Source organism: Onychomys torridus, chromosome 13 (assembly GCF_903995425.1).
Source record: "Onychomys torridus chromosome 13, mOncTor1.1, whole genome shotgun sequence".
NCBI classification, from domain to species: domain Eukaryota; kingdom Metazoa; phylum Chordata; class Mammalia; order Rodentia; family Cricetidae; genus Onychomys; species Onychomys torridus.
In genome coordinates, this window is record NC_050455.1 from 27,079,501 (window position 1) to 27,091,981 (window position 12,481).

A 12,481-nucleotide genomic window follows, 5' to 3' on the forward strand; every position below is an offset into this window, starting at 1 on the left:
CCAATGAGTGTCGCCTCCATCCCTGGGTTCCTTATGGAGTGTCCGTACGCCATGGTGTCTCTGCTTAGCTGCAAACCACGGTCTCTGGAGGTAGCTCCGTGCTCCTTTGGAGCTTATTGTGCTCTTGATAACAAATGGGGAAAGGAACAGAAAGCAGGTTTCTCTTCGCCAAAACTTCATTTTTCTCATATCTGGAAATCATATTGACTTTTTGATCTTGAAAAATAATTCTTATCCTCGGTATACTTTGCTCATAGAAAAGATGGAAGGGATTCAAAGGCTGTATCATACAATTGCTGTTTTCTCCAAGTTTCCTATTCATCAATTGCTAAAAATCTTCCCATTCAAAATCACTTGGTTTTCCTTCTCCATTCCTCTTGTGTTGGTATTAGTGTGTTGATCATACACTTGATAACAATGGATGTGCTAATAGTAAGAATCAGTTTGTTTTTATTTGGAAATATTGAGTAGTAATTGAAACTCGTACTAGGTAATTTCACATCCGTGGTGTTTAGGGTCCTTCTTACATCTAAGAGTGTCTGATAGAAAATTGGAGGCAGTGTATTCCACGTGTTTGTTAGTACAGCAAAAGTCTCTATGAGATAAAATCTGAATTCACTTTGGAACAGTGTGTCATGATATCTTTACTTTTAAATATATAATAAAGTATGAACAGAAAAAAATAAAAACAGAGTTCCTTTTAAGGAAATAGTAACTCCTTAAAATAATAAAATACCTTATGGACATATATGCAATGCATCAAGATTAAAATGACATTTTAAAAATTTCATTTCTATTTGTTTTGTTTTGAGACAAGACCTTACTGAGTAACCCTAGCTGTCCTGGAACTCACTCTGTAGACCAGGCTGTGCTCAAACTCAGAGAGATCTGCCTGCCTCTGCCTCCCGAGTGACAGGATTAAAGGCGTGCGCCACCAGACCTCTGCGCTTGGGCAAGGTGAATATCTTCAGTAGCCTGAGGTCTGTAATTTACCTCACACCCAAGCCTTTCCCCTTCTAATGCTTCTCAATAAGGCCTTCGCTAAACTCCACAACCAGGTTGGAGACCTTCCCATCCTCCTCGGCCTCTCTCGATGTGGTAGTTATTTCAGCGTATGATAAGTCCCAAGTGATTTTCCACCCTCGTAAACTCTGTGACAGAACTGGTTGTGTCTATATATTCCACATTAAATCTAAAAAAAAAAAAAAAATTAAAAAATTTAAAAAAAGTCTGACACCTAAATCATGTGTTTGATGAATCAATTAAGTAAAAATTATTAAAAACTAATATGTCAGGGTATCAAACACCAACTTCAAGAATTATAATCCGTAAGTCTGGCTGAGGTTTCTGTGTAGGTGTTAAACTGAACCTTTGGGAGACGGTAATTACACTTGAAGCAATATTGGTGGAGTAAAGGTTAGGGTGAGGCATCCCAGAGAAAGATAACTTGAAGCCACACCCTCTAACAAATGTCCGTTCAGTTATGTGAAATCAGTCCTAGTCTTGCCTCCAATGAAAAGGACTGAAGAAGTTCTGAACAAAGGGTAACTTGGGCTTACCTGGGAGTGTGCAGTGAACGATTAGGCCTCTGGGTGTCGCTGTTGACCACACAAGAAGAAAAGGCGCCGCTGAAGCTCAGCCCACCATTTCCCTGCTGCAAAGAAACGCCAAGAACCGTCAGAGAAGAGAGAAGCGGCTACCAAGCTCACCACATCGTCAGCCCGCTCTGTGGTGTGTGAATTAAGTCCATGAAAGATTTAACTCCTTGAGGGTCTAAGACTGGGACCCATCGTGGGAATTCAGAGGAGAAAAAAAAAACAAGAAAGGAAATGATCCGCCCGGGACCAGGAACCGCCGGGGCTCTGGCTTTGCTGTGCGCGCTCCTGGGGACGCTGTGTGTGGCTGGCTTCAGGCAGATCCGCTACTCGGTGCCAGAGGAGCTGGACAAAGGCTCCTTCGTGGGCAACATCTCCAAGGACCTGGGGCTGGAGCCCCGCGAGCTGGCGGAGCGCGGGGTCCGCATCGTCTCCAGAGGTAGGTCGCAGCTTTTCTCTCTGAACCCGCGAGGTGGCAGCTTGGTCACCGCGGGGAGGATAGACCGGGAGGAGCTGTGTGCTCAGAGCGCGCCCTGCCTTGTGAGCTTTAACATCCTTGTGGAGGATAAGCTTAAAATATTTGAGGTAGAAGTCGAAATCAGCGATATTAATGATAATGCACCTAGTTTTCCAATAGAGGAACTGGAAATAAAAATTGGTGAACTAACAAGTCCTGGAACTCGATTTCCACTTAAAACTGCATTTGACCCAGACATGGGCATGAACTCCCTGCAGAACTATAAGCTCAACCCAAGTGACTACTTCTCCTTGGCTGTGAACAGTGTCACCGATGACGCCAAGTACCCAGAGCTAGTGCTGGAGCGAGCCTTGGATCGTGAGAAAAAGGCAGTTCATCAGCTTGATCTCATTGCCTCTGACGGTGGAGACCCTGCCCACACCGGCAAGTTGTGCATCAAGGTGATAGTCCTGGATGCAAATGACAACCCGCCCGTGTTTACTAAGCCAGAGTACCATGTCAGTGTTCTGGAAAATGTGCCGGTGGGCACCCGGCTGATCACAGTGAATGCCACTGATTCTGATGAGGGATTCAACGCTCAAGTGTCCTATATTCTAGATAAAATGCCTGGAAAAATTGCTCAGGTTTTCCACCTCAATTCAGTGACCGGAGATATATCAATATTAAAAAATCTCGACTATGAGGATGCTGTGTTCTATGAAATCAAAATTGAAGCACAAGACGGACCAGGTCTTTTTTCAAGAGCCAAGATTCTCGTCACGGTTCTGGATGTGAACGACAATGCCCCAGAAGTTTCAGTCACTTCCCTCACGGGCTCAGTCCCAGAAGAAGCCCCTGCTGGAAGGGAAATCGCTCTTATCAACGTGCATGACCGAGATTCTGGCCAGAATGGGCAAGTCACCGTTTTTGTCCTAGGAAATCTGCCTTTTACTCTAGAAAGATCAATAGACCAATACTACCGCTTAGTGACAGCCAAATCTCTGGACCGCGAACAGGTGTCTCAATACAATATCAGTCTAAGAGCCACCGACGGGGGAAACCCACCGCTGTCCACAGAAACTCATATCACTCTGCATGTGTCAGACATCAACGACAACCCTCCTACCTTCACACACGCCTCCTATTCAGCCTATATTCCAGAGAACAATCCTAGGGGAGCCTCCATCTTCTCTGTTACAGCACAAGACCCAGACATGGACAAGAATGCACAAATCACGTACTCGCTGGCTGAGGACAGGCTCCAGGGGGTGCCGCTGTCATCCTACATCTCCATCAACTCCAATACCGGTGTCCTGTATGCCCTTTGCTCCTTTGATTATGAGCAATTTAGAGACCTGCAGTTGCAGGTGACAGCAAGGGACAGCGGGAGCCCTCCACTCAGCAGTAACACAACACTGAGTCTATTTATTCTGGACCAGAATGACAACATGCCTGAGATCCTTTATCCTGCCCTCCCCACAGACGGGTCCACTGGTGTGGAACTGGCGCCCCGCTCTGCAGATCCTGGCTACCTCATAACCAAAGTGGTGGCGGTGGACAAAGACTCAGGACAGAACGCCTGGCTGTCCTACCGCCTGCTCAAGGCCAGCGAGCCAGGGCTCTTCTCGGTGGGGCTGCACACGGGCGAGGTGCGCACCACGAGGGCCCTGCTGGACAGAGATGCCCTCAAGCAGAGTCTGGTGGTGTCTGTGCAGGACCACGGCCAGCCTCCCCTCTCCGCCACGGTCACACTCACCATCGCAGTGGCTGACAGCATTCCTGACATCCTGGGGGACCTGGAAAGCATCCATACCTCTGCTAATCCCAAAGATTCGGACCTCACGCTCTACCTGGTGGTGGCGGTGGCTGTGGTCTCCTGCGTCTTCCTGGTCTTTGTCATCGTGTTGCTGGCGCTCAGGCTGCGGCGCTGGCACTCGTCACGCCTGCTCCAGGCTTCAGGAAACGGATTGGCAGGCATACCAGCCTCTCACTTTGTGGGTCTGGATGGGGTGCAAGCTTTCCTGCAGACCTATTCCCAGGAGGTTTCGCTCACCGCAGACTCGAGGAAGAGTCACCTGATCTTCCCGCAGCCCAACTACGCAGACACGCTCATCAGCCAGGAGAGCTGCGGGAAAAGCGAGCCTCTTATAACACCTCAAGATTTACTTGAAACCAAAGAAGGCCCCAACCTGCTTGAGGTGAGTTTATTTCTTTGAGTGTTATGAACATTCATGCCAGTGTGGTATAAAACTTTAAGACACATTTATTTGAGAAGTACAGCAACAATAGAATTGTACACTCTGGTTTTCTCTACCTTCCTCCCACTTGCCTATGAGGAGATTGTACTTCCTGGCCTTGCTATGGCTGAGTGGGCCTAGGTAGCTAGGACATTGTATTGGCAGTAGCATGCCACTTCCGGAGACAACTCTCTAAGAGTAATTATGAGAATTCCAGTTTTCTCCCGTACCCTTTGAAATGGCGGTCGCTCCTTCTACCTATGTCCTTGAATAACTGCAAAGAGAGAGAGAAGAGCCTTGTGGTTGATCCCAAAGTGGTCCACACACCTGTGACAAATGGGTCTTTCACAATTTCATTTTCATGGTTCAATGGCTGGGGTAGAACCCGTGGTCTTGGCACATGTTGATCATCCGCTGGGCTCCTGAGCTGTACCTCAGCCTGCCCTCTCACACTATGAACCCCTGTGGTTTGAACTTTCCTGCCCACTGTCCTTTCCTGACTGACACAAATGAGTGGCGGGAAAGGATACATAAAAAGTATTTTATGCTCTCAGAAAATTTTTTCTAAACCTTTCCAAGTCACACCACAGTCTTTACATTACTTGTTTGTTTGTTTGTTTGTTTTGTTTTGTTTTGGTTTGGTTTTCGAGACAGGGTTTCTCTTTGTAACAGCTCTGGCTGTCCTGGAACTCACTTTGTAGACCAGGCTGGACTTGAACTCACAGAAATCCTCCTAACTCTGCCTCCCCAGTGCTGGGATTGAAGGCATGTGCTACCACCACCTGGCCAGTCTTTAAGGATGTAAAATCATAGGGTAAGAAATGAAGGAAACCGGTATAGCAGCATGCTTGTAGTTGCAGCTACCTGGAAACTGTGGAGGTGGGATCACTCAAGCCATGAGTTCAAGACCAACCTGGGCAACATAGCAAAAGCTGTCTCACCAGGAAAAGTAGAGATTAGTCGGATGATTAAACCCTTGTGCCTAAAATGTATATGTGCCTGTTTGCATTGATTTCATCTTTGTGGAAAGCCCATTCACCTAAACCATTGAGTCATGAACAGGCCACTTATCATCCTTTAAGATTTTTTTTTTAAACCTGACATGTAGCTGTATTACTCCTGGATATTTACCCAAAGGACTTCAAGTCAACATATCACAGAGACACTTGCACAGCAATGTCAGCTGCAGAACTGATCACAATGACTAAGTAACCTAGGTGTCCATCAATAGAGGAATGAATAAGAAAATGTGATATATATGTATATACAACGGAATTTTTTTCAGCCCTGGAGAAGAATGAAGCTCTGTTATTTGCAGGATATTGAATCCAACTGTAGATAATTAAGCTTCATTAATTAATATTAAGAACATTAAGTCAACCTCAGAATGATAAATACGTCTTTTCTCATTTGTGGACCCTAAGTGTTATATAGATACATAAATGGTGTGTGTGTGTGTGTGTGTGTGTGTGTGTGTGTGGTGTGCAAATAAAAATGAAACTGCTAGGAAAAGTGGACTAGCAGGAGGCTATGGGGGGTACAGGGACATATGCCCAGTGTACAATATATGTTTGTATAAAAGTGACCAGTGGCCAGGCGGTGGTGGCGCACGCCTTTAATCCCAGCAGTCGGGAGGCAGAGCCAGGTGGATCTCTGTGAGTTTTAGGCCAGCCTGGTCTACAGTGCGAGATCCAGGAAAGGTGCAAAGCTACACAGGGAGACCTTGTCTCAAAACCCCCCCCCCAAAAAAGTGACCTGTGAAACCCAGTTTCACACACAATGAATCTATGTCAACACAAAAATATTATTTCAAACTAGCAGGAAACTATTTCTCTGTTTCTGCAAGAGATCCCCCAGACCATCCCTTACAGGAATGAAACAGGAATCCTGAGTGTGTTCTGGAACCTTCTTCGATCAGAAGTTGTGGATCTGTTCTCAAATCTATGAAATTATTTTACTCCTGTAGCTACCAAAGAGGGTTACCCAAAAATGAAACAAAATGTATTTTATTGCATCTCAAAGGAACAAATTTTCACCTAATATGTTAGAAAACATAACATTGAAATGTGTGAGTCAATAGAGCCTGAAGACTATACTATATCTGTAAGCATATAAAACTATATTCTCATTCAAGACCCGTATATCTGATGGAGGCTTGTGGAGAGTAATACAAAGGCAGGAAGTAGAGAAAAGAATAAGAAAATCTTAGGAGAAATATAATGTTGTATTTCTACTGAAGATGGTTGAGCACTTCAAAATAGTAAAATAATAAATCAGTGAGCTGACACCTTTCCATTAATTTTTGCTGCTGTAAGAAAATACTTGAGACTTGGAAAATTATGTTTAAAATAAAGATTTATTTATCTTGTTATTGGGAGCTAAGAACTCCAAGAACATGGCATTCTCATCTGCTGGGCATCCTCTCAGGGATTTTTCTTTCAGGGTCATCACATGTTAGGGGCATCACATGGCAGGGTCATCACATGTCAGGAACATCACATGACAAAACAAAGCAAGTGTCTCAGAGACTACTATTTTTACAAAAAAAAAAAAAAAGCCACTTATATGATAATCCAGTAACCAATCATTGATTCACCAATGAAGGCAAAGCCCTCCCAGCTCAAGCATTTCCTAAAGACACGTTATACCTGCCTCCAGACACCGTTATACCATGGACTGGGAGATTGGGGTTCTAACACGTGAAATGTAAGAGGTGCATTTAACCCATTGTCATCTGATTTGTTGGTACATTAGAAATAAAGAGATTTGCTTATTTGAGTTACCCAAATACAGGATCAAGTTCTAAAATGCTTAGGAAGGGTAAGACTTCTTGCTTCCATCACTGACAACCTGAGTTCCATCCCTGGTTACCTACATGATGGAAGGAGAAAACCAACTCCAGTATATTGTCCTCTGACCTCCACATGAGTGCACATATATACACATACACCTAAACACAAAATAAATAAATATAATAAAGTATAAATAATAAAATTAACTGCTTAAAGACTGTCAATGTCTCACCAAGAGTTACTAGCAGTCAATAGCGTTATTGATTAATGGTATTAAACTGGTTGAAGGTAAGAATTCAGTCTATAGAGTATTGCATATTTAGAAAGAATTTGTTTCATAAAAATAAACATGGCTTACACAAGATTCACCATTATAAAAGCCCCAAACACTGCATTGGTAACTTTAATAAGCTATCAGTCTCCGTGTACTTAACTGAAAATAGTATGCTTAGCAAAGACTATCTATCAGTGCATTAAAAAATCTCTGGAGACACCACTCCTCTCTTTTGCAAAGACTATCTTTGAAAAGTTTTTGCTGAATTGATAAAATACACAGAGAAATTAAAATACCAAATAAAGAAGTTACTTCAATAAACTTGCAGAAAGATAAAGATCAGAGTCCACTGATTAATGAGGGTGAAAATCCACTCACTCATTGAATACAACAGTCAGGCCTGAGTTTAGTAGTGCTATACAGCGAAGTCATTGGTAGCATTTTTCTCCAAAACTGGAAAAAGAAAAAAAGTACGCCTTGTGAAATGGAAAATGTGAATATATAGTGATGAAACACTCATGAAATGATAATAAACAAGAAAATAACAAAACTAAAGGAAAAATGTGAATACTTGGTTCCTTCAAGCAAATTAAAAGTCAAAACAAGAGCTCCGGGGATAAATAGCTGCACGATACGCAGTTTTACAAGGCAACCTCTAGGCGCCGCTGTTGACCAAAGAGAAGAGAAGGGTTCCCTGTTCCGCAGGGTCCAGCTAGGGCTTGCCTGCTTTTTCCGGCACTTATGAGAACGTACGTCCGGCTCCTGTGCACCCTTGAAGCGCCTGACAAATCCTGCCTTAAAAATCACAAACATCTAGGGCACAGACTGTCTTCTTAAAAACCTCGAAAAGAAGCTTCCCTGCCAGCTCAGAACGGCAGAGCAACCCCAGAGGCGTTGAGACGATGGCAAATCAGGTACTGCTTCACTTTCTGATGCCTTTGTTCTGTGGCGCCATCTCCCAACCTATCCTCTACTCCATTCCGGAGGAGCTGGCTAAGGGCTCTCTGGTGGGGAACCTCGCCCAGGACCTGGGGCTCAGTGTCCAGGAATTGCCAGCTCGAAAGCTGAGAGTTAGTGCAGAGGATTATTTCAGCGTTGGTGCAGAGGGTGGGGATTTGTTGGTGAGTGGCAGGATAGACAGAGAGAAGATTTGCGGGAAGAAATCTGAGTGTGCACTAGAATTTGAATCGGTTACTGAAAACCCGATGAATATTTTCCACGTAATTGTTGCCATCCAAGATATTAATGATAATGCACCACATTTCTTTGGGAAAAGCATTGAACTGGAGATCTGTGAGTCTGCCTTACCAGGAGTAAAATTCCCTCTGGACTCTGCACGAGATGCAGATGTGGGAAGCAACTCACTGAAGATGTACACTATCAGCCCCAATCCACACTTCTCCTTGTCAACGAAGGAAAGTCTCGATGGAAGTAAATACCCAGAATTACTGCTGGAAAAGCTTCTAGACAGGGAGCGTCAGAGCTCCCATCACTTAATCCTGACCGCCATCGATGGTGGTGACCCACCCCTAAGCAGTACCACCCAAATCTGGATCAAAGTCACCGACGCCAATGATCATGCTCCAGTGTTCAGCCAGGACATTTACAAAGCTAGCCTCCGTGAAAATATGGCCCGGGGAACCTTCGTGCTGCAAGTGAGAGCCACAGATCAGGATGAGGGTGTTAATGGGGAGATCACCTATGCCTTCCTTAATAACCCGGCAAGTACTAACCTCATCTTCAGTCTCAATCCAAATACTGGAGCTATCACAACGAACGGGACACTGGATTTTGAAGAAAAGAGCAGATACATGTTGGGTGTAGAAGCCAGAGACGGAGGGGTGCACACAGCTCACTGTAATGTTGAGATTGAAATTCTCGATGAGAATGACAACGCCCCAGAGGTGACATTCATGTCCTTTTCTAACCAAGTTCCGGAGGACTCAGCCCTTGGAACAGTAATAGCCCTCATTAAAGTTCGAGACAAGGATTCTGGACAAAATGGTCTGGTGACATGTCGTGTTCGGGAAGAACTTCCCTTCAAATTACAACCCACCTCCAAGAATTATTACAAGCTGGTGATAGACAAGGCCCTAAACCGGGAACAGACCTCAGAGTACAACATCACTATCACAGCTACCGACAGTGGCAAGCCACCCCTTTCATCCAAGACACGTGTTACTGTGCACATCACAGATATCAACGACAATGCACCGGTTTTCCACCAGGCATCCTACTTGGTCCACGTGGCGGAGAACAACCCGCCTGGAGCCTCCATCGCTCAAGTCAGCGCCTCTGACCCCGATTTGGGATCCAATGGTCACATCTCCTACTCCATCATAGCCAGCGACCTAGAGCCAAAGGCGCTGTCCTCTTTCGTTTCTGTGAACCAGGACAGCGGAGTGGTGTTCGCTCAGCGCGCCTTCGACCACGAGCAGCTGCGCTCCTTCCAGCTGACCCTGCAGGCGCGCGACCAGGGCTCGCCCGCGCTCAGCGCCAACGTGAGCATGCGCGTGCTGGTGGGCGACCGCAACGACAACGCGCCGCGCGTGCTGTACCCCGCGCTCGAACCCGACGGCTCTGCGCTCTTCGACATGGTACCGCGCGCTGCAGAACCCGGATACCTGGTCACTAAGGTGGTGGCTGTGGACGCAGACTCGGGACACAACGCCTGGCTGTCGTACCACGTGCTGCAGGCCAGCGATCCCGGGCTCTTCAGCCTGGGGCTGCGCACTGGCGAGGTGCGCACAGCGCGTGCCTTGGGCGACAGGGACGCGGCGCGGCAGCGCCTTCTGGTCGCTGTGCGCGATGGTGGACAGCCACCGCTCTCGGCTACAGCCACGCTGCACCTGATCTTCGCTGACAGCCTGCAGGAGGTCCTGCCAGACCTCAGCGATGACCCTCTGCCATCAGACCCCCAGAGTGAGCTTCAGTTTTACCTGGTGGTGGCCTTGGCCCTGATCTCAGTCCTCTTCCTCCTGGCGGTGATTCTGGCTATTGCTCTGCGCCTGCGACACCCTTCCAGCTCAGCTGTCTGGGGCTGCTTTCAGCCTGGTCTCAGCTGGAAGTCTCAACCTGTGGTTCCTCCCAACTGCAGCGAGGGGACATTGCCTTATTCTTATAATCTATGTGTTGCCTCGCATTCTACGTCTACAGCGGGGTTTAATTTTCTCCACGTGGCACCAGAGGTTGCTCCCGCTCAGGATCTCCTGTGTGATGATCCTCCTGTGGTTGTATGTGGCAATAACGAAGATCCCAAAATCTCATATGACTCTTCTTCTCTTGAGGTAAGTTTCTGCCGAGCTACTTAAATATTATTTCTTGTATTTGCTTCTTGGTCGTGCACAAATTAATCAGTTTGGGTCATTTTTTCATTGTTTGGGGGTTATTTACTGAGAGAAGTGTTGTGGATACATAAAGATTAGTTCTTGGTTGCCCAGTCATCTTGGAATTGACCTGATTACCAGTTTCAGTCTTTAATATTGTTTGCTTCTGCGTGACTAGCAAATCTTGCTGGAGACTGTTTCCTATAGGTCAACATCCTTAATAATATTAGTTCCCTTTCTTACTTGATTTGTGAGGCTGCTTTCTTTAAAAAAAAAAAAAAAAAAAGCTTTAACTCTTTATAAGCATATTGGTATTTCTTTCTGGCTAAATTAAAGTTTACCACATTTTGTATTTGAATCACTAACTTTGGGCCAATATTATTCTCACTTATAATCTCACCAAGTTTCTCTTCTTAACACTTACTTGTGGGGAGTGAGGCACATGTGTGCCATGGCAAGCATGTGAAGTTTAGAGGACAATATGGGAGTCAGTTTGTTCCTTTCAACTCATGGAACCTCCAGGATCAAAGTCATCAGATTGTCAGACTTGCCTGCAAGAGCTTCTACCATCTGAGCCTTCTTGTCGAGCCTCACAGACCTTTTGACTATTGTTCAATCATTTATTTTATGCTCTTTCTACGTTGTCACCACTGCAGTAAGGACTGTGATGATCTTTCTATTTATGAAACATCTTATATCTTTCTTGTTTTAATATAATTTCTGTGAGTCAAATCTACAAACATTTTGACATTTTATGCATATTTTCAGTGCTTTCTAAGACATCATTTTGGTTTGGTTTGGTTTGGTTTTTGAGACAGGGTTTCTCTGTGTAGCTTTGGAGCCTTTCCTGGAACTCACTCTGTAGCCCAGGCTGGCCTCGAACTTATAGAGATCCGCCTGCCTCTGCCTCCTGAGTGCTGGGATTAAAGGTGTGCGCTGCCACCACCCAGACCAAGACATCATTTAATCTCCAAGTCCTGAGCACTTAATAAATGTTAAGGATTGCAAAAACAACAACAACAAAAAAAAAAACATTTAACCTACTCTTTCAAAGACTAAATATTTTTAATTCTGAATAATCAATAGGTGTCGAGTCCCACTCAACCTGTTGAACAGTTCTGAAGTGGGGAGTGTGGAATTGGGAAATGATAGCTATGAAATATAGACATGGATGAAGAAAAAGACAGAGGCACAGGACAGCTTCAGGAGGGCTCTGAGTCAATACTGCAGACACTGAGTTTTATTACAGCCTTTATTTACCCAAAAGCAAGGGAGGAAAAAAAGACCTCCCTCTTTCAAGGACCTCGTGGTTCAAGGTACAAAGTACAGTTAAGTGTAAACACCTCCTCAGTACTCAAGACATCTGGTGACCATGCCTTACGGCAAAGCATCCTGTAAATAGGCCTTGAGGTATAAGATACCTGGTAACCACACCTTTGGCCAAAACATCCTATCATGCCACCTTGCAGGGGAAAACAAGCTTGGACTCTCTGACCTTGAGTCAAGATGAAAACAAGCCACAAGCTGGGGTCTCTGTGGGTCCCCACACATAGGATTTTATGACTCCTTAAAAGTTTGGTTGTGGGCTGGAGAAAGGGCTCAAAGGTTAAGAACACTGGCTGTTCTTCCAGAGGTCCTGAGTTCAAGTTCCAGCAACCCACATGGTGGCTCACAACCATCTGTAATGAGATCTGGTGCCCTCTTCTAGCCTGGAGGCAGAACACTGAATACATAATTAATAAATAAAATTTTTAAAAATAAAATAAAAACCAAAAAAGTTTGGTTGTTTGCTCGTGCTAG

At 45.2% G+C, this 12,481-nt stretch overlaps 1 protein-coding gene across 3 annotated transcripts in view; it reads left to right on the forward strand.

Annotated features, from left to right (window-relative positions):
* LOC118594666 (protocadherin gamma-C4) overlaps positions 1 to 12,481 on the forward strand; it is a 182,586-nt gene that overhangs the window by 3,451 nt on the left and 166,654 nt on the right. The window contains exon 1 of one of the 3 annotated variants that reach the window (XM_036204748.1): positions 1,662 to 4,250. The exons of 1 other annotated variant lie outside the window; for it this stretch is intronic. In XM_036204748.1, coding sequence (XP_036060641.1) covers positions 1,830 to 4,250 — 2,421 coding nt within the window. In that variant the 5' untranslated portion in view covers positions 1,662 to 1,829. Of the gene's footprint in view, positions 1 to 1,661; positions 4,251 to 8,087; positions 10,643 to 12,481 lie in introns of those variants that run through there. One more of the 3 variants, XM_036204755.1, reaches the window with a different exon arrangement.